Consider the following 21257-nt stretch of genomic DNA (forward strand, 5'->3'; position numbering starts at 1 on the left):
CAAACGCAAGTAATATCTTACAGAGATGTCCATTTATACGCCAGATGCGGATTTAAGGAGGGATTGGGCAGGCCCTCCTTTTGAGAAAAAAATTTGGTTGATTATATAAGGAATCACTGAAGCGTGACGGGAGCGACCCCCCTATTAGGCAGCCAGTGGGACCCCACTTATGAAAATTTCTACATCCGCCACTGTACGCAAATAATATCTAATAGAGATATCCATTATATATTTATATACATAAACACAGGTCTTCTGGAACGTTTTGACTTTGCGATGAGCATTTGCTTTTACTATGTTTAGCACTCATTGATGCTGCAAGAAGAGCAACAGCAATTTCAAAATCTTTCACTTGCTTTTGAGGTTATCATGTTGTGTATGTTATATGTCTTTAATTACAGCCGATTGCGTTGAGTGTGTAGGCAAAAGTAATATCTTTGGTATGCTTGTTTGCTAGCTGAACCGTGCAGCCATACAGAATTAGATAAGGTATACTATACCCTCCTTTCGAAGTAGCCGAATCCATCAGACAGATAGATTATGTATCTGTCGGACTAGTCTACTCTTAAAAGAGGGTTGTTTACTTAACCTTATATTGACTTCACGGCTAAGCTAGCACGCAAGCTATAAACCAAAGAAACTACCTTTGTCTACACACTCAATGCAAAAGGCTATTGATTGCTCGATTTGTGTTTACATGTAATGCATCATCAGCACTATTGTCTAGCTGATATTTCGTAGCGGTCAGTTTTTAATGATGGGTAAAATCCAAACTGCCCTGAAAGAACCACCGTGCTTCGAGAGGGAAACTGAAAATCCTTATTATCAATTCACCGTTTTAGAATCTAATGTTTCATGGGTAATAATTTCAAAAGTGTACCCAAATACGTCGTGATTGGTTAAAAATGTCATAATCAATGGAAATTCAACAAATGGCGTGACGTTATTTTCATTTTTGGGTACGAACGATGCAATTACCCATAATCCTTTAGATTTTTAAACGGCCAATTAAGATTGGAGTCGAGCATCTGCGGAGTATTTGAACTCACAACCTCATCTTAAATAAATACCAGATTCCCTCTTTTCCATTATTTAAGATTATTAAGAATTCCTCTTAAAAAAATGTAATATGCTGAAATATAACTACCGCACTACTACCTTTTTGGCATATTACATTTTTTTTTCTTGACGGTCAGTTTTTATATAGAATTTTGAAATTCAGTATTAAAATGAAATACGAAAAGTTGTAATTAATGAGTTTCTCGAATTGAGTCTTTTTGTTTGTGTTAATTTACTAAAGGTTTTAGACACACCTGGTTTTGAATAGTTCAGATGTTTCCAAACCAAATAATCAACTATTATATTTCGTTCGCTGTTTCCTTTCTAAGATATTTTTTAATTAAACTTGATATTCCATGTATGATGATGATCAAAACAAACACATACTGTGTTTCCTTAACTTTTAAATTACCTTATACTACAATTTAGTTAAAATCCCACTTCGCATCGCCCCCCGTCTTCTGACATAGGGTGTTTGAGCTCCCACGCAACGTATCAGAAAATTGGAGCAATGTGAGATCGGTTTTTAAAGTGGCATCATCTACGAGTTAAAACAAATATATTACATGATTTTCTTTTATCAATACTTTGAATAATGAAGGTGAAATAGTGAAATAACAATTCGCTTTTAGCATCGAGTTTGGTTCAATTTTGTGAAATTATGCTAATATGAAACATGGCTAATGAATTATTCACTTGCAAGTGAATACATCATCAAGTGCATAATTCCTCCACATTGTATACATATGCATGTGACCTCAAATAATCCTTTTTCGAGAAATAAGCTACGCATGAATTTGAGTCAAACTTTTACAGCTAATGCCCCTTTAGCAAGATTGCTTATCATAGTGATTTCATTACCTGGTAACTGTTTTGGGTATGCGATCATTGGTATAGCAACAATGAACATAATAGCACCACTGGCAAGGAAACTTATCCACCAGGCTCCTACCCAGCGGGGATCAGCGGGTGTTATAGATATCCTATTGAAAAGTAAAAAAAAGAAAGAAAATTAGAAAATGTATCAATATAAAATTATAGATTGAAATTAAGTAATAACTGTAGATCAAATACATCCTAGCAAATTCAATGCATATTCAGACGGGTGTTATGAATGAGGGTCTGGATTGGGGGGGGGGTCTATTATTCTGTAAACATTTAATTTTCACCCCTTTTTCTTTAATCTTCGAAAAAATTAACCCCTTTTTTTCTCTAATCATTAAAAAATTAAACCACGCATTTATCTAATCTTTATTTTTTTTTGCCCATTATTCTCTAATCTTCATTTTTTAAGGGCATTATTCTTTAATCATTTAACCCCATCTAAACCCTCATGGATATTCTATTGAAAAATAACAGATTTACAGATGAGATAGAAATTGAGTTACCAATAAAGGTCATGATGTACTCCTCTCGGGGAGATTGATTGATAGAAGGATGTTTAACGTCAAATTAATTTAGGACGTATCTGTGTTAGTGCGATTTATGAACTCCCACGTACATTTAATTCGATTTGAATTCGAATGGAATTCGCTTATCCTGTCACACACTCTCCCTTTTTAAATTCGAATAAACTCGAATTTGCTGATTCGCAATAACCAATTCGCATTAGAAATCCGTTTAAGTTGATACGAATTAAAATAAACGTCTTTCGGAGAGTAACGCAAATTTGACGCGCATTGCAATTCGAATTATAATTTACGTTTGCATGTAAAACGATTCGAATTACGTGTTAACGTGTGTCTGTTTGTGTATCGTTATCCTTTTTTTCACGTTATTTCCAAATTGCAAATGCAACAAAGTGTGTTATGGCGCAAATTGAAATCTTATATTAATATTCTGACTAACGATATAATATTTTACTCAAAAGTCTTTGGTCGGTTCAACTTGATATTTCCAAGAAATACGAGTTGCAAATCTAAATCATGAGATTGCGCAGATTTGATATTTATCAAAGGAAAACGACATTTTTTAAGTCATCAAGTTTTAGCAAACGCAACGGAAAGAGAATCAATTTGATATTTAATTGTTGGAAACTTTATAATAACGTTGCTATGATTAATTAATTTAGAATAATTAGAGAACAATTATGAAATATTTCATTCAAATATTATTGATATGACTTATTTATACCGATGGCTAATTGTTTATTTTCAAGGTCTTTTATATTGGAGGGAATGGGTACACGTGTACTTCTTCATGTTCTTTTTATATATAGATTAAAATACATGATTACTTATTTATTTAAATCATTTCGTTTTCAAGCTAGAGTAAATACAACTCCAGGTACTCAGAGAGTATAAAATACATCATTTTACAAAAACACACGATTAAATTGGACAAGAAAATAAAACAAAAAACTGTATAAAAATATAAAGATGTGGTTTGATAGTAAATCAATCAACTATCCACTAGAGTTCAAATGAAGAGGATATAAGCAATAATAGACTAACACACATCCTGCAACAATAAGAAGGAAAAAAAACATACACTAGTGTATGATATGGTTATCCACGAAAAAATATATATTGATAATATATACTATAAATAAAATGGAAATGGAAATAGGGAATATGTCAAAGAGACAACATTACGACAAAAGAGCAGACAACAGCCGAAGGCTACCAATGGGATTTCAATGCAGCGGGAAACTCCCGCACCTGGAGGCGTGCTTCAGCAGGCCCCTAAACAAAAATGTATACTCGTTTAGTGATAATAGACAGCATAAGTAAACTCCAAAATATACACAAAATTAAAAACTATTAACTGTTTCGAGGATCGTCTATATAGAAGACTTACTCAGAAGGATCTGTTCTGTAGAAGTCTGTAAAGAGCCAGAGAGTTTGTCCTCCTCCCATATAACCGGCAGCAACCCCAATAGATGCAGCAGCATATATAAGTCCTACAATACATGTTGATGTTGTTATTTTTGTAATTATATTTATAACTTTTTTGTCAGAAAATACTGTCAAACATTCAAACATACTATCCACACTGATCTGTGTCCACACTTGTAATATTTATAACAAATATGTTGCAAGTTAAAATCAATGTATACTTGTTGTAAAACATAGAAAATCAATCTTTTACAGCGATCATTTTATATTATGAAACTTTATATTTTGTATTTATTGATAAGATAATTGCATTCTTGTAATAACTGTGTGGAACGTTTTTGTAAACTTTTTTTCACAGACACACATGTATACGTTCAACGGGACAAAACTTGATATATGACTAGAACTTGATTATACACATTTCTTGTTCTCTTCGTCCCATTTATATGTATCTATAAGATACATTGTACAGTCATGTACTTTTGAATAATTAAACAGCGCCATTTAGTTTATGTTATTTCACCATTTCTTTTTCCTAATGATTCTAGTTTTATGATTTATCATGTTGTTCAATCTATCAATACCATTAAAAGATGGGTAACTCTAGAATAAAAAGGGTAAAAAACAATAATTGAGCTGTTTTGAATAAAACTCAGAATGAAAATGGGGAATGTATCAAAAAGCAGAAAACAGCGGAGGTCCCCAAACTCGCTCTTCAACACAGTGAAAAAAAATCCTGTACCCGGAGTATTTTTAGTTCCAATTGTTATCCCAAAATGATTAGATGAGCGTGCATGCTCAATGGGATTTTTAAACGCAGTGTATCTGCCAATAATTGTTTTTTTTTGCATAAACCATACATACCGAGATATAGTGATGTCATTTCCGCTTTTGTATTTTCGTCAATGAATGTTGTCCCGAGAGTAAACATCGGAGTTGAACCTGCTCCGTGTAAGGCATTTCCCAGCATAAACACATATAAATATTTCTGTAAATGAGATTTCTTTTCCTGTGACCCCTCACAAGATTCTGTTGTATTTCTACACACATTTTCAAATTGATTGAGATCTGAAAATGAATACATAGCAAATTGTTTAGTTTTTCATGTATCTCTTCGTATGAAATTAACAGGATTGAAAAATATGAGTGTGTATGAAAGTGTGAACTATATTATATACAGTGTAGCCTGCTTCATCCAACACCTTAGTTTTCCAACATCCTGCTTTAACCAACACTTTAATATGTATGTGATCCCAACATATGCCTATCTTAGCAGAAAAAAACCCTAAGGGAGCTGCCATTTGATTTTTAGGGGGGGGGGGGGGGGCTAGGATGAAAAATTGTGTCCTGCATTTTTTTTAGCTGTAATCTCTGTCCTGCCTTTTTATTTTTCACTCTGTTCGGTCCTGCCTTTTTTTAATTTAGTATATCCTGACTTTATTTTACATAAATTGTCGTCCTGACTTTTTTTTTTGGCAAGTGTCTCATCCTGCCTTTTTTTTACTCAAAACTCCTGTCCTGCCTATTTTTTTTCAAAATTCATCCTAGCCTAACTAGACTAACGAACGAACAGACTGACGAACGGACGCACAGACAATTAAAAAAAAACACGTTTTACCTTTGCCTTCATCCTCTGGCAATTATTAATTTCGGATTTATGAAGATCTATTTTTCATTTAAAGAATATGAACAAAACACAAGAACAAGAAAAAAACAACTAAATAACATTTCCATTAAAAGAAGACCATTATACAAGAGGCTCTTCAATCATTTTAAATTGATTTATAGTTTAAATGAGATAACCATTTCAATTTTAAAATGTTTAAGATATCATTCACCGAGATATTATTTACTATAATACATGTAGGTGACGATATTAGCTCTGTAACCCGTATATTTAGGTATGTACATGTGTAGCCGATTAAAAATATTTTTATCTGCATTCTTACGTACATAATAACAAATGAATGTATAGACTTATCAAGGACCAAATAAAACTTGACCAATATTGCATAAAATAAGATAAAATTCCAAACTAATTATAACAATAGATATAGGAAGATGTGGTGTGAGTGCCAATCTCCATCCAACAAGACTTAAGTATGAATAAATATAATGCAGGCCGGAGATTGTGTTCATTTATGGAAAAATTATTTTTTGAGGAAAAAAAAAGGGAAAATCATTTTAGGAAAATGTAATCCTTTATCCAGTCGTTATATTCCGACCACTACTGTCACTTCATTAACTCGGGGAAACGCAGTAGTGGATAGAGGGTGCTGAATTATTCGTGTAAAGAAAAATGATCACAGTGAGACTGCGCAACGTATTCTAAAATGGCAGACGAAATATTTGAATTTTAAAAAGTTAAAATCTAATATTCATGAGTTTATACAACGCTATATTGTTTTATTGTTTAGTTAAATATGTACCAACACCTGCTTCAGAATATCTTGGTATAAAGTTACAATATAAAAATTAGTATAGATTAAAATATAAGAATAATTGGAGAATGTGTCCATGGTACACCGATTACATGTATGTAACCGCTTACATATAACGCTATACAGAGAACTGTAAAAGAGACACTATCGAAATTCGAACTTGATCTGGGTGTAATGATAAAAAGTATTGTGTATAATTTTCATAACATTTAGATCAAGCAAACTATATATATATAATAAAATTTTAAGTAAGAGAACCAATTTTAGGAAGAACGTATACTAAGGACAGTCAAGAGTACGGTCTTGAGAAACGATGATAGTCCGTCGGAAGGGAACGATAAATGGCTGACCCATATTTTATAGAGAGACATGTCTCTTACACGTAAAATACACCCTTGTAGGTTTCGAAAAAGAGTAGGCTAATGCCGCTACAAGGCAGCACTCGCACCCGCAAAGTGGAAACAGATAAATTAAGATGCAACAACTTGTTTCCCTATCCACTATAAATAAATATATTTCAGCTAAATGCATGTGGCGATAACTGACACTAAAACCTTGGTGCATACACATACATGTAGTAATACCTGTCATTTCAAATATCAATATAATTTACAGATAAATTTGTAAATATTTTGACTGTAAACGGTGATAAGCATTGAGGACAACCCAGATCTAGACTCTGACCAGGGTCAATGATAACAGGATTAAAACAAGAGCATTTATTTTGGACCAAGGTTAATTGGTATATAATTTGTGGTCCGGATGATTTTTACTATATATTCATGACGAAGATGAAAATAGAATTTGCAAGTTTTACTTTAATATTGTCAAAGTTAAAAAGGAGTCAATAGTTGAGCAGATTATAATAAACTTCTGGCGAACTTGAGAAAATGCCGAGTTTTTGGGTGGTAAGAGTTGTTCGGTTTTAAGTTTTTATACGATAGAGGTTTGTAGACTTGTCTTTTCGTCGCTTTGTTTTGTCCTGGTTTTGTTTGTTTTTCTTTTTTGGTCCTGGTTTTGTCCGTATTTCTCTTTGGCCTTTTGTCCTTTGAGTTTTTAATACGTGAACAGTTGTGTTTGGGTTTTTTTTTTTGTCAAATTTTTCTGTCTGTTAATCGTCTTTCTAGAAAATAATTTAACTCGTTTAATAAAAGATATAGTACAGGGATTTTGGTTGATCCGTGTGAGCCGTGAAATGTCTAGTATGATCATAAGCGTTATACATATATTGTATATCTACATATCTTAGTTGTATTTTTATAGAAATATAATTTTTATATGATTTGCATATCAATAAATCCTTGAACTGGATTGGTCAGCTAGATTTTTTCTCTTGGTTTACACTTCGATAAACCATGTTTCCGAAACTACTTTCGTCATCTATTCATGCGCGATACACATGCTTATAGGGATACCGGGATTTTCAGCAAATTAAGAAATAAAAAACAAATGCATAACAGTTGTTTCTATTCTAATGCATTTATAATAAAAAAAAAAAAAAATGCACTAAGCTTCGAAAATGTATAAAATTCAAAGTTAAATAAAATTCCGCGAAATTTCATAAATGATTTGGCGAATTTACGTCATGGCAAAACACGACGTCACACGAACGAAAACTTTCAAGGGAATGGTGATTTCGTTACTTGTTCGCATCAAATTAGCAAAATTACTTATTAAAATGAAGTTTTGGAGGTAGGTTCTATTTTTTTTTATATTCCGTTGCATTTATCGAACATTTATAGATTTTAGAAAGTCAATATGGCGGCCAACTCCTTAGTTACGACCTGTCAAATGTGCATTTGATGGTAATTATAGTAGCCTTTACACAAAAAAATGTTTATTAAAAATTGTGAATATTTGGTTTAAGAATTATAAGGATTAAACACATTTTTTTTCTGGAGGTTATTGATGTGTAAAAAACCGGGTCTCTTACTCACAAACTTTACATAAAAGTCCTTCGGACTTTTATTCAGTTTGTGAGTTAATCGCCCCGGTTTACACATCAATAACCTCTAGAAAAAATGTGTTTGATCCTATAGTAAAACCCCTGACCATACATAGTTTGGAATGCTTCCACGCTTCATACAACACGTGTTCCGGTAAAAAAAATATATATACTTTACTTTTTACAAAAAAGAAATATTATAATTGCTCATTTAAATATATTGTATTCTTACCAGTTGATCCAAAATTATATTCTCCCGCCAAAAATTGTGGTAGAGAAAACACAATCGATCCTATTCCCAATGTTAAAATCCCGATTCCAATCAGTTTCGGTTTGTTCCTTTTCCCGCCATAATAACTTATCGCTAGGACAAGAAAAAACGCAAAGAAGTCATTGGAACTTGCTATTAGTCCCGACTTTGAGCTTGGCAACTCGTATCGTTTTTCTAACGTGCTTATAACTGCATTGATGACCCCGTTCACTATAAAACCTTGCACTAAACTAAACACGCATGTCCAGAACACAAACCAACGAATGGAATTAAACACTTGTGCCCATCTGAAAGAAAAAAGGTGCAAAATTAGATAAGTGTGTGTGTTGTTTGTTTGTTTGTATGTGTGTTTGTTACTCTTTTTTTCTTTCACTTAAATTGGGATTATGCACCATTTATTAAAAGATTTACTTCTCAAATCAAATTTAAAAAAATACTACAAGATAAACTTCGAATATAACGGCCCAGGCCATGTGAAAATTTACCACAAATCTATGGCTTGTAGGAATTATTTCTTAAGTATATTACGATATATGTCTTGATCATTGTTGAATTGTTGAATAGCTACTAAAATATATGCATTTGTTCTGTGATGGGTAGGTAGTTTTCAAATTCATACACCAAAAAAAGTTAAGTCATCTTCTTACTTCATATCATTTTGTTACCTTGGTTTATAGTTGAACCATCCGTATCGGAGATTTTGTTCCTCCCACTCCTTGTCTATATCAGGTTTTACGTCACTTCCTTTTAGATCTGGGATAAGTTTTTTCTCGTCACTTTTATAGAAATCTAATGTAGCTTTTTCTTCATTTCCGTTAATATTAAATATTGTTTTTGAGTTTTTATCAGCGGAATAAGAGTTCCAATTTGTTGATGAATTGTTCTGGTTATTGTTGGAACCGTTGGTTTTGCTTTCATGTTTCCATGGTAAATTGTTTTCGATACTTTGGTTATCCATTGCACGTATATTCAAATTTTCTAAAATAAAAAAAAAATAACACATTATAATAATAAAGATTAATATGATAGAAAAAGAAAGAATGCTATGTGAAGTACTATTTATTTGTTGAAGAATATGTGTAGGAATCCACCTATGAATTACACAAATGGCTTCGACTGCTAAATTAAAAAGCCTTATATATACATTGTAGTATATTGCTCCTTTATTATATAATTCACTAACACAGCCGCATTTTTGCGCCTCTCCCAAGTCAGGAGCCTCTGGCCTTTGTTAGTCTTGTATTATTTTAATTTTAGTTTCTTGTGTACAATTTGGAAATTAGTATGGCGTTCATTATCACTGAGCTAGTATATATTTGTTCAAGGGCCAGCTGAAGGACGCCTCCGGGTACGGGAATTTCTCGCTACATTGAAGACCTGTTGGTGACCTTCTGCTGTTGTTTTTTCTGTGGTCGGGTTGTTGTCTCTTTGACACATTCCCCATTTCCATTCTCAATTTTATGTCCTATATGTAACTTTTGGGTTTATACAAATGTCTGAAAACTGGCTGCTATCGGAGTGGCTACTAGCGAGTGGTTGCTAGCTTGATCGTAGCGTTTGGGAAGGATTAAAAGGTCTACAAGAGCTTCTTTTCAAATGTGTGCCAGCAGTGGTGGATTTGTATATTTCAAAACTAGTGCCTTTTAAATTTCAAAATTAGTGATTTTCATATTTTAAAATTAGTAATTTTTATATTTTAAAATTAGTAATTTTTATATTTTAAAATAAGTGATTTTAATATTTTAAAATTAGTGATTTGAGAATAAGTGATTTCTAGATTTTAAAATTTTCAAAATGACTGGATCCGAGCATGGCTTGGACAATATATCAAATTTTCAGAGAGTATTAGTTAATATCTGGTATAGTGCCTATTAAACCAGACAATTTTAAAAGAGATTTGATTTCATTATTTACTAAATTTAATCTTATCACGCAAGTCACATTTATATGTAATACAAGTGGGCGGTTAAGCTATCTAAAAAAAAACCCAGGTTCAACCACAATTTGTTTCTCTCGGAAATGCCTGTTTCAAATCAGAAATGTGACAGTTATTTTCCATTCGATCCGTTGGTTGGTTCACGCCAACGTTTGATTTTGTGGACCTCTTCCTCTTTTTAATATGTATTATACCTTTACTGTAGTGCTGTATTTTTGTTAATACTTTTTTTTTATTAAGATATTGATCTGAAATTCTTAGCCATTTTTGTAAATTTAAATATATGATTGCTTCTGGCTTAATAAAGAACTGTTGATGTTTACTTCGACGTCTACCAAAGATATCAAAGATACATTTTATCTTTTTATTACTCATATTGTTTAGCTCACGAAAACAATAGTTTAAAATATTAGTATTTTTTTAAATCTGTTTTTTTTTACCAAACCGTGTAGTTTGGTAAAAAATTAAATTGAAAAATATGCCTCTAAAATGGTGACGTTAAGTTTTCCCCCTTAAATTTACAGTCAATTGAATATTGACAAAATCAGCATGATAAAACGAATTACCAATCTCAGGTGACACCGTGTAAATACATATATTTGTCTTTGATAACATGTAGCTTAGTCATGCTGGGTTACTAAGATACCAATTTTCTATTAAGGAACTTATCTTGTTGTTGTTCTATACAGTCTAGATCTCGTTTCTCGTTTTTTATATAGATTAAACCGTTGGTTTTCCCGTTTGAATGGTTTGACACTAGTAAGTTTGGGCCCTTTATAGCTTGTTGTTCGGTGTGAGCCAAGGGTCCGTGTTGAAGGCCGTACATTGACCTATAATGGTTTAATTTTTTTAAAATTGTTATTTGGATGGAGCGTTGTCTCATTGGCATTCACGCCACATCTTTCTATATCTAGTGCCTCCTTTCAGTAAATGTAAAACTTTTTTTAGGCGCCAATAAGAAATAGTTTTGAAATTCAAAATCATACAAAGATTAATGAATAAATTCACTAGATTTTTTTTAAACATTTGAACAAGAATAAAAAATATGAACTTTTCGATGTATTATAGCTTAAACGTACATGCACATTCCAATATGTTATCTTATTAATACTATTAACTTTAATGACGGCCGGATTTATTGCTTAATCGGCGACTGGTGTTTAACGCCACTTCCGGCCCAATTATGCTATAATGTACATGTATTTCATGGCAGACAATTTGCATTGGTAGAGGAAGCCGTACTGGCCGCAGAAAATCATCGATCTTAGGGAGCTACCATTTGATTTTTATGGGGGGGGGGGGGGGGGGGGGGGGGCTAGGATGAAATTTGAAAAAAATAGGCAGGACAGGAGTTTTGAGTAAAAAAAAAAAGGCAGGAGGAGACACTTGCAAAAAAAAAGTCAGGACGACAATTTAGGTAAAAAAAAGTCAGGATAAACTAAAAAAGAAAAGGCAGGACCGAACAGAGTGAAAAATAAAAAGGCAGGACAGTGATAACAGCTAAAAAAAATGCAGGACAAAATTTTTCAGCCCTTGTCAATAAAGGTTGGAGTCGAGATCACAACCTCAGCGTCGCTGAACAATGGACGCTTATTGTCCCCCCCCCCCCCACCCCTTTTTTTTTTTATCATTTTCCAATGTGAATTAGGCTCTTGATACATGCAAAAATAAAAATCATGCTGTCTCAAGTCAGCAGCCTCTCAGTCAGTCGTTGCTGTATTATATTTTGTACAGTTTTCTCGTTTGAATCGTTTTACATTTGTCAATATTTAAAGGGCTTTATTAGCCGCGGTATACAATGTATGTAATTCGCGGTATTGGTTTTACTAATTTTGAAAGGTCGTACCAATAGACTATAATTCATAATTAAATGCGTTTTTTTTAAATTTCATTTAATGAAAGTTTGTTGCCTATAATTAAAATAATAACTAACAGTGTTCGGGATTTTTTTGCTTGTACTATTAAAGCATGGGTCCCTTTGGCAATGCAAAAGTCTCCCAACTATTTCCTTGATTTAGCAAGGTATTCTTTGATATTTGTGTTACGTTTATACGCTATGATAGGCACTACATTGTTTGTCTTTTTGCAGATTGCTCCAATGTTTTCTTATAACCTTATTAAGGTTTTTTACCATTGGATTATATTTAGTAATGAGATTCTTTGTCCTATCGGCCTTCAATAAGGTTGCTTTTCTGCTTGTGGTATTTTTGACGTTTACGTTTCTAATAACATTCTCTGTTTTATTTTTACAGTATCCTCTTTCAACTAACTTATCTTGTAAGTTAGTTAAATGTCTATCTAACTCACTGATGTCACTATTATTTCTAATATGACGTATAGATTCACACACTGTAATACTTGTGAATGTGTGTTTCGGATGTGAACTATATAGTGATTGGTAAATATTGATACGTTTCAGTTTTTTTAATATGTGATTTAACATCAAGGATGTTATTATTATGGAATTTTTCACCTTTTTACACTTCGGTTTCTAAATAGGTCATACAAGAACTAATCACCTCAAATGTGAATTTAAGTAGAGGGTCTATTTTCGCTATGTTAAAGAAATCTTGTTTTAATTTAAATTCAAATTCAAATTCAAAGTTTTATTGTCATATAAACTTTACAGTTTGTGACATAATATAACAACAACAAAAACAAATAAAGACAATAACTAAGTAATCTAATATGACGTATAGATTCACACACTGTAATACTTGTGAATGTGTTTTTCGGGTGTGAACTAGTGATTGGTAAATATTGATACGTTTCAGTTTTTTTAATATGTGATTTAACATCAAGGATGTTATTATTATGGAATCTTTCACCTTTTTACACTGGAATCTTTCACCTTTTTACACTTCGGTTTCTAAATAGGTCATACAAGAACTAATCACCTCAAATGTGAATTTAAGTAGAGGGTCAATTTTGTTCGCTATGTAAAAGAAATCTTGTTTTGATGTGCCTGAGAAGACCATAAAATCGTCATCTCTGTATTGACAGTGTAATTTAATGTTTTCTCTCCATTGGAACTTATCTAAAATATTTATTCATAGCACAGACTGATGTGAATCTGTGCATGTCGGAGTAAATATACCACCCATAGGAGCTCCTATAATTTTTTTGTAGAATTGTCCATTGAATTCAATGCAAATTCATTGTTTCTTAGTATTAATTTAACAAATGCTGTTAAATCTTTTTTGTTGGGAATTGTTAACGTATATTCTTGTGTGTTAAATGATTCTAATGCATCGATAACTGTTTTTTCTAAATACTTTTATTTATTACGTATGTTGGTTGAAGGAACCGCATTTAATTATAAAGTCTTGAGATTTATTACGTATGTTGGTTGAAGGAACCGCATTTAATTATAAAGTCTTGAGATTTATTTCGTATGTTGGTTGAAGGAACCGCATTTAATTATAAAGTCTTGAGATTTAATACGTATATGTTGGTTGGAAGGAACCGCATTTAATTATAAAGTCTTGAGATTTATTACGTATATGTTGGTTTAAGGAACCGCATTTAATTATAAAGTCTTGAGATTTATTACGTATATGTTGGTTGAAGGAACCGCATTTAATTATAAAGTCTTGAGATTTATTACGTATATGTTGGTTGAAGGAACCTCATTTAATTATAAAGTCTTGAGATTTATTACGTATATGTTGGTTGAAGGAACCGCATTTAATTATAAAGTCTTGAGATTTATTACGTATATGTTGGTTGAAGGAACCGCATTTAATTATAAAGTCTTGAGATTTATTACGCATGTTGGTTTAAGGAACCTCATTTAATTATAAAGTCTTGAGATGTATTACGTATATGTTGGTTTAAGGAACCTCATTTAATTATAAAGTCTTGAGATTTATTACGTATATATTGATTGAAGGAACCGCATTTAATTATAAAGTCTTGAGATTTATTACGTATGTTGGTTTAAGGAACCTCATTTAATTATAAAGTCTTGAGATGTATTACGTATATGTTGGTTGAAGGAACCGCATTTAATTATAAAGTCTTGAGATTTATTACGTATATGTTGGTTTAAGGAACCTCATTTAATTATAAAGTCTTGAGATTTATTACGTATCATATGTTGGTTGAAGGAACATTTGTCAATATTTTAGGGGCTTTAATAGCCTCGGTATTGGCTTTACTAATTTTTAAAGGTCCTACCAATAGACGCAAAATTCGTCGTCATTTGGTCAATGTCACATGCATGATTGCATACATAACTACGTTAGATTCTCGACATATGCATGGTGACTATGTTAGGTTCTTGACGAGTGTATGAAAAACAACGATGTCCCTTGACACATGCATGAATAAAAACTTAAGGCTTTTGCATCTTGCATGAATAAAAACTTGAGGCTTTTGCATCTTGCATGAAGAATAATGTTATGCGCTGGACTCTGTTGAGTTCTTTTACCGGTAAAAAGAAGCCGGGATTGTGAATACGACGCATGTAGCTTACTTTATCGTTCGACATTCAAAAGCAGGTTTTCGCATAGAAACTCTCCCATCTGTTCGCCGAAAAGTATTTTCATACTTTATCTATGTTATAAATACTAAAGATTATCTCAAAGACTAAAGAGCTAGGTTTTCGAGAGAGAGATATCTTTAGAAAAAACTTCAGAACTATCTCAGGTTTATCTTTGGCATACAAAGGACTACCTCGAAGGTGATCTAAAATAATATTATCACAAATGCTCGTATTTCCATTCAAATTTAATGCTACACTATACAGAATGAAATAAAAGAAAATAATTATAACAAAAACATTAAAAAAACGGTTATGATTTATGAACATGTTTTTGTATATATTTATAAACATAATTCATCCAACATGATCCAAACAATATTATATCTGTAAATTTGCTTTCGGATTTTTTTTTATTTTCCCTCGCCGGGATTCGAACTCATGCTACTTATATATATATATATATATAACCACTAGACCACCTCGGCTCTACAAAATAAAGCTTTTCTTGGCTGGGTGTTACCTTCCTCGACAGTTTTAATCTAGCATCGTAACTCAGTACCATAAATACATATGTAGGACTCGGAGGTGCGATGGGGACGCTGAAGTGCGATGGTCCACGCCGAAGTACGATGGTCCTCTCGCTGAAGTGCGATGGTTTTGTGTGTGACGTTTGAATGATATGACGTTTTCAAAATACAACATGCATTCGCAGCAGGAAAATAGGGTTTGTAGATGAAGGTTTCATGCTTACAAAAAAAACTAAGGAAATAAGAAACAAACAAACAATTCAAGTTCCGAACAGTTTTAAGCATTACATGTTGAGGTTAAAAAAAAAGGTTAAAACATTTTAGGCAGCAAAGCGGCTGAAAGATGAACTTGGTCACCAAGTGGGCTAACCAGTATTCTGAATTATGCCGTTTTTGTACGATAAGTATACTTATCTAAATATCAATCTTAATTTATCTTACCGTAAGCGTCACACGACTTTATGTTGGCAATTTAAAAATAAAATAAAAATATGATAGTGTTAGCAATGTTTCAATGATTTTGCTATACAATGTATCAAGTCCATATAATGTTGTTTTATTCCCGAGATATTTTTGTTTTGTTTTGAAAGAACACCGTCGTTCTTGGTTTTTTATTGTTCCAGTCTAAAAAATGTCAGACAGAAATTAACCTGACTTAACCCTACGTGTATTTCCAAATTTATCATTCTCATCTTTGTTTTTCGTGAAATAATTGACAATTAGCTATTAGTAAAGCATCAATTTACTTGTCGGTATTTTTACTTCGTGGATACTGTTCCGACATCCAAGGTACAACATGTATATATCAATTGAAGAATGTGAGCAATTACTAAGTTTTATCATAATATTTAAGTAATTGAGATGGACACTTCTTAGTACTATTATAAAGACCAACATGTACACCCTGAATCTTTTTATTTCTCCTTTGAACACCTTATTCCATACTCTTGCGTGCTAAAAGAATAATATCGGCATTATAACATAGCGATGTCGTTACAGTTATGTCGAAATTAGGGAGCTACCATTTGATTTTTAGGGGGGGGGGGGCTAGGATTAAATTTGAAAAAATAGGCAGGACAGAGGAGTTTTGAGTAAAAAAAAAAGGCAGGATGAGACACTTGCAAAAAAAAAAAGTCAGGACGACAATTTAGGTAAAAAAAGTCAGGATAAACTAAAAAAAAAAGGCAGAACCGAACAGAGTGAAAAATAAAAAGGCAGGACAGAGATTACAGCTAAAAAAATAATGCAGGACAAAATTTTTCATCCTAGCCCCCCCCCCCTCCCCCCATAAATATCAAATGGTAGCTCCCTTAACGACATATTTTTTTATTTTTTTTAATGGCCCTTATCGGCTTCCGTACTTCTCAAATGTGCCTACATAAAACAGACAAAACATTCACATAATCCGAAAAAAAAATAACCCACCCCTGTATTCGCAAATGCTCATACAGAAAACAGACAATAAAAAACAAAATCTATATATTGGGCAAAAAGTCCTACCTTCACTGGTGAAAATTAAAATGCGTCCAAAATTCTTTAAACTGTAAATTATATACGATGGACATAGACGTGAGATTTTATTCCCCACCCACATTATATAAGGGGGTTTCATCGAATAATCTTTTAAAAAAAACCTGTCAGGGGCTATGGGTTTTGTAACGACATGCGTTAACCAATCAAAATCCTAAAAATATACTAAGCCTGGGATAAATAGACTTATTCAACCATTACAACCCTTCTTATTCATGACCTGCAAGTACTTAACGTCATATAGAGAAAAACCTATTTGCACTCATTTTCAGAGGTCAAAATATCTCTTAGATGGCCGGTGACCCACAATTGCATTTTTTCATTTACAATACTTCAAAGTTAAATTTCACAAAGTATAAGCAAATTCTGTCATTTTTATCTATTATAGCCCTGAACTACCTTAAAAAGATAACGAATACAGACTAGAGGAAACTCTAATTTAAACCGTTCGCAATGCCTTTCATAACACATCTAATTATTTTTTTAATATAGCAGTTCTATGACTAGGGTTTGTGAAATTTCAGAAGGGAGGATATACATGTACATGTACCCGAGTAAAAAGTTTGAGCCTAAAAAAAAGCTGTAAGCGAGGTGTTTTTCGTTATCATTCAACGTAGTGATTGTTTAAAAACTTGATACCGTCATTTTGATATTTGAAATAGTTTTCTCCCGGGCCAAAAATAAAACTGAGAATGGAAATGGGGAATGTGTCAAAGAGACAACAACCCGACCAAAATAAAAAAAAAACACAACAGCAGAAGGTCACCAACAGGTCTTCAATGTAGCGAGAAATTCCCGCACCCGGAGGCGTCCTTCAGCTGGCCCCTAAACAAATATATACTAGTTCAGTGATAATGAACGCCATACTAATTTCCAAATTGTACACAAGAAACTAAAATTTAAATAATACAAGACTAACAAAGGCCAGAGGCTCCTGATTTGGGACAGGCGCAAAAATGCGGCGGGGTTAAACATGTTTGTGAGATCTCAACCCTCCCCCTATACCTCTAACCAGTGCAGAAAAGTAAAAGCATAACAATATTAATTTTTGATTTTGGTTATCTAACTGTACACAAAGACTGACATAATAAGCCTTTGATGCCCTTTGCCCTTTGAAAAATTGAATTGTTTTGCATGATGCGACCGGGTACTAGATGTCCTACCTTGTCTAGTTTAAATCCAGAAATGATTAGAATTCTGAAAAATATTGACTTAAGATAGACATGAATACTATCTGTTCCAATACTTTAATTTTGTGTACGTTTGTGTCAAGGCCACAAATACACTTCGGCAGAAAGATACCTTTATTTGTATTGAGATATGGAGGTCTAATATTAAATAATTATCTGTAAATTAAGGACCAAATAAGATATTATTGAACAGATGCGGGGTTTATATGATAGTGAACCTAGTAGAGGGCAAATAAATGAGATATGAAAACAGGTGATGATTTTGGTTATCTAACTGTACACAAAGACTGACATAGAAGCAACCGTCTGTAGATCAGAGTTCAAAATTTTCTCTGTCAAGGGGTCACATTGCGAAAATAGATTTATCTATGGAACGACCATTTAACTTCAAAAGGGTTGGATTTTCCGTTTAAAGTATAATGACCGGACAATTTGGACTCTGGAATGAAATTATTTTTCAAATTACATTTTAGTAATTCAAATGTTTTAATGTATATATTTATTTAGGTTTTGTATTTATTTTGTTATTCTAGACTTTGACTTTGTTTTACACGGTATTACGTACATGGGGGGGGGGGGGGGACATATACTTGCCTCCCCATGCCGCTAACGTTATAGTTGCTTAAGAGCAATAAAAACACATCTATTGTGTTTTTATTGCTCTTAAGCAAATATAACTATATTACGTACATGGGGGGGGGGGGGGGGGGACATATACTTGCCTCCCCATGCCGCTAAAGTTATATTTGCTTAAGAGCAATAAAAACACATCCATTTCCATAGCACGTTTATTTCAAAGAGACAGATAACATCACATGACAAATATGCATCATAATCATACAAAGGGACACAACTCTCACGACTAAACTACAAAACACATACGACCATACACTACAGATATATAACAACGGATTAAGTGTCATAATCTTGGACAAAGGTCTTAAATGCATTTACTCTATTTATTTCATTATTTATTCTCTGTGACAGTTTAAACTATAATTTACAAATACGTGTCGGACACTAATAATACTCTTTAAATCTATTGTTATTTCTAATTTGTCATCTGTTAATATTCTTAATCCTTTAATTGATTGTGCTTATATATATTGTTGTTGTATGTATGTTTCATTACATTTACTTTGGAGTTTGTTGTTTGGTCTTGCCGGTCTGCTGAAATAATAGTTTAAGGAGCGAAATCTTCCTTCTTGATTTACCATTTAGCCGGAACGACATTTCACCCGGCTACAGTATCTTAATCCCCAATTTGATAAAAAAAAAATCTGTTCAGGCAGAAGACAAAAAATAAATAATCTGATGCCTAATTTCCTCCATAACTTATATTGTTAAGTTTTTGAAAAAATCCCAATACGGTATAGTTGACTAAATGTATGTTAACGTTTGTATATCTTGAGAAAGTTAACGTTTGTATATCTTGAGAAAGTTAACGTTTGTATATCTTGAGAAAGTTAACGTTTGTATATCTTGAGAAAGTTAACGTTTGTATATCTTGAGAAAGTTAACGTTTGTATATCTTGAGAAAGTTAACGTTTGTATATCTTGAAAAAGTTAACGTTTGTATATCTTGAGAAAGTTAACGTTTGTATATCTTGAGAAAGTTAACGTTTGTATATCTTGAGAAAGTTAACGTTTGTATATCTTGAGAAAGTTAACGTTTGTATATCTTAAGAAAGTTAACGTTTGTATATCTTGAAAAAGTTAACGTTTGTATATCTTGAAAAAGTTAACGTTTGTATATCTTGAAAAAGTTAACGTTTGTATATCTTTAACGCATCATGTAAATATAACGGAATTTGATGAGACTGTTATTAAAGTGAGAGGGTTAGCGCTATAGAACCAGGATTAATCCACTATTTTCTACATTTGAAAATGCCTGTACCAAGTCAGAATATGACAGTTCTTGTACATTCGTTTTTGATGCGTTTTGTTATTTGATTTTGCCATGTGATTATGGACTTTCCTTATTGATTTTCCTCTGAGTTCAGTATTTTTGTGATTTTACTTTTTTTTTTGGAGAAAGAAAAAAATGTTTGTCCCATAAAAAAAAACATGCAAAGATAAACGGTTAGTGACTTAAGTCAATTATGTTCATTGAATGTTGTTTCAAATAAACTCATTATAGATACGAGATTGAATTTGTTTATTTACACCAGACGCGCGTTTCGTCTACAAAAGACTCACCAGTGACGGTCGAATAAAAAAATGTTAAAAAGAGAAAAAGTACAAAGTTGAAGAGCCATTGAGGACCGAACATTCCTAAAAGTTTTGCCAAATGCAGCTAGGTAATCTATTCCCGAGGTAGAAAAGCTTTAGTATTTCACAAAACTTTTTGTTAACAGTTAATTCATAATAAATGTATCTTAAATGTATATCATTGCTTACTTGCGATATGTTGAAAAGCTGATTTTCTCAAAACGCACAACCTAGCCATCAATAAATACTTCCTAGCCACTTTTTAATCACAATTAGTTTTAGTTTCGCGTACATAGCATGAGATACAACATGTAAATATGAAAAGATAATCGTTTAAGTTTTTCATTCTAAAATGGAGGTTGTAGACTTATATGTATATGATATCCAGAAATAGAAAGCTGCACTTTTTCATGTCTATTTTCCCCGATTTGTACTCTTCGTTTCCTTTATTTGGAATATTCAATATGATTACTTTTAATACACATGACAGTTGTTTACAAAGGGACGAACAACACGACATTTACTTGATAGATATATAAAGCTCACAACTTGGCAGCGACCCCCCTTTTTTCCAGGACAGTTGATAGTATTAACTATGTTTCATCTGTCAATTTGTCAGAATTTTCTGCATCCAATATTAAAAAGAAAATGTGCTATGATTGCCAATGAGACAACACTCCAAAAAGACCGTTTGACACAGACATTAACAACTATAGGTCACCGTTCGGCCTTTGACAATGAGTAAAACGTCCTATAAAGCATAGTCAGCTATAAATGGCCCCGAAATGAAAAATAGAAAACGGTACAACTACAAAAACTAACGG

The 21257-nt window shown here is 32.6% G+C and overlaps 1 protein-coding gene across 3 annotated transcripts in view; it reads right to left on the minus strand.

Moving 5' to 3' along the window:
• The window catches only part of LOC134694789 (solute carrier organic anion transporter family member 4A1-like), a 30906-nt gene extending 10196 nt beyond the window's left edge, over nt 1-20710 (minus strand). The window contains exons 1-6 of one of the 3 annotated variants that reach the window (XM_063555842.1): nt 20623-20710; nt 9219-9531; nt 8515-8840; nt 4761-4964; nt 3859-3961; nt 1921-2042 (exon numbers count right to left, since the gene is read on the minus strand). In XM_063555842.1, the coding sequence (XP_063411912.1) occupies nt 1921-2042; nt 3859-3961; nt 4761-4964; nt 8515-8840; nt 9219-9531; nt 20623-20671 (1117 nt within the window). In that variant the 5' untranslated portion in view covers nt 20672-20710. Of the gene's footprint in view, nt 1-1920; nt 2043-3858; nt 3962-4760; nt 4965-8514; nt 8841-9218; nt 9532-17002; nt 17111-18195; nt 18304-20622 lie in introns of those variants that run through there. The other 2 variants (XM_063555843.1, XM_063555840.1) reach the window with 2 other exon arrangements.
• Nucleotides 20711-21257: the final 547 nt, after the last annotated feature.

Source organism: Mytilus trossulus, chromosome 13 (genome assembly GCF_036588685.1).
Source record: "Mytilus trossulus isolate FHL-02 chromosome 13, PNRI_Mtr1.1.1.hap1, whole genome shotgun sequence".
Lineage (NCBI taxonomy): Eukaryota > Metazoa > Mollusca > Bivalvia > Mytilida > Mytilidae > Mytilus > Mytilus trossulus.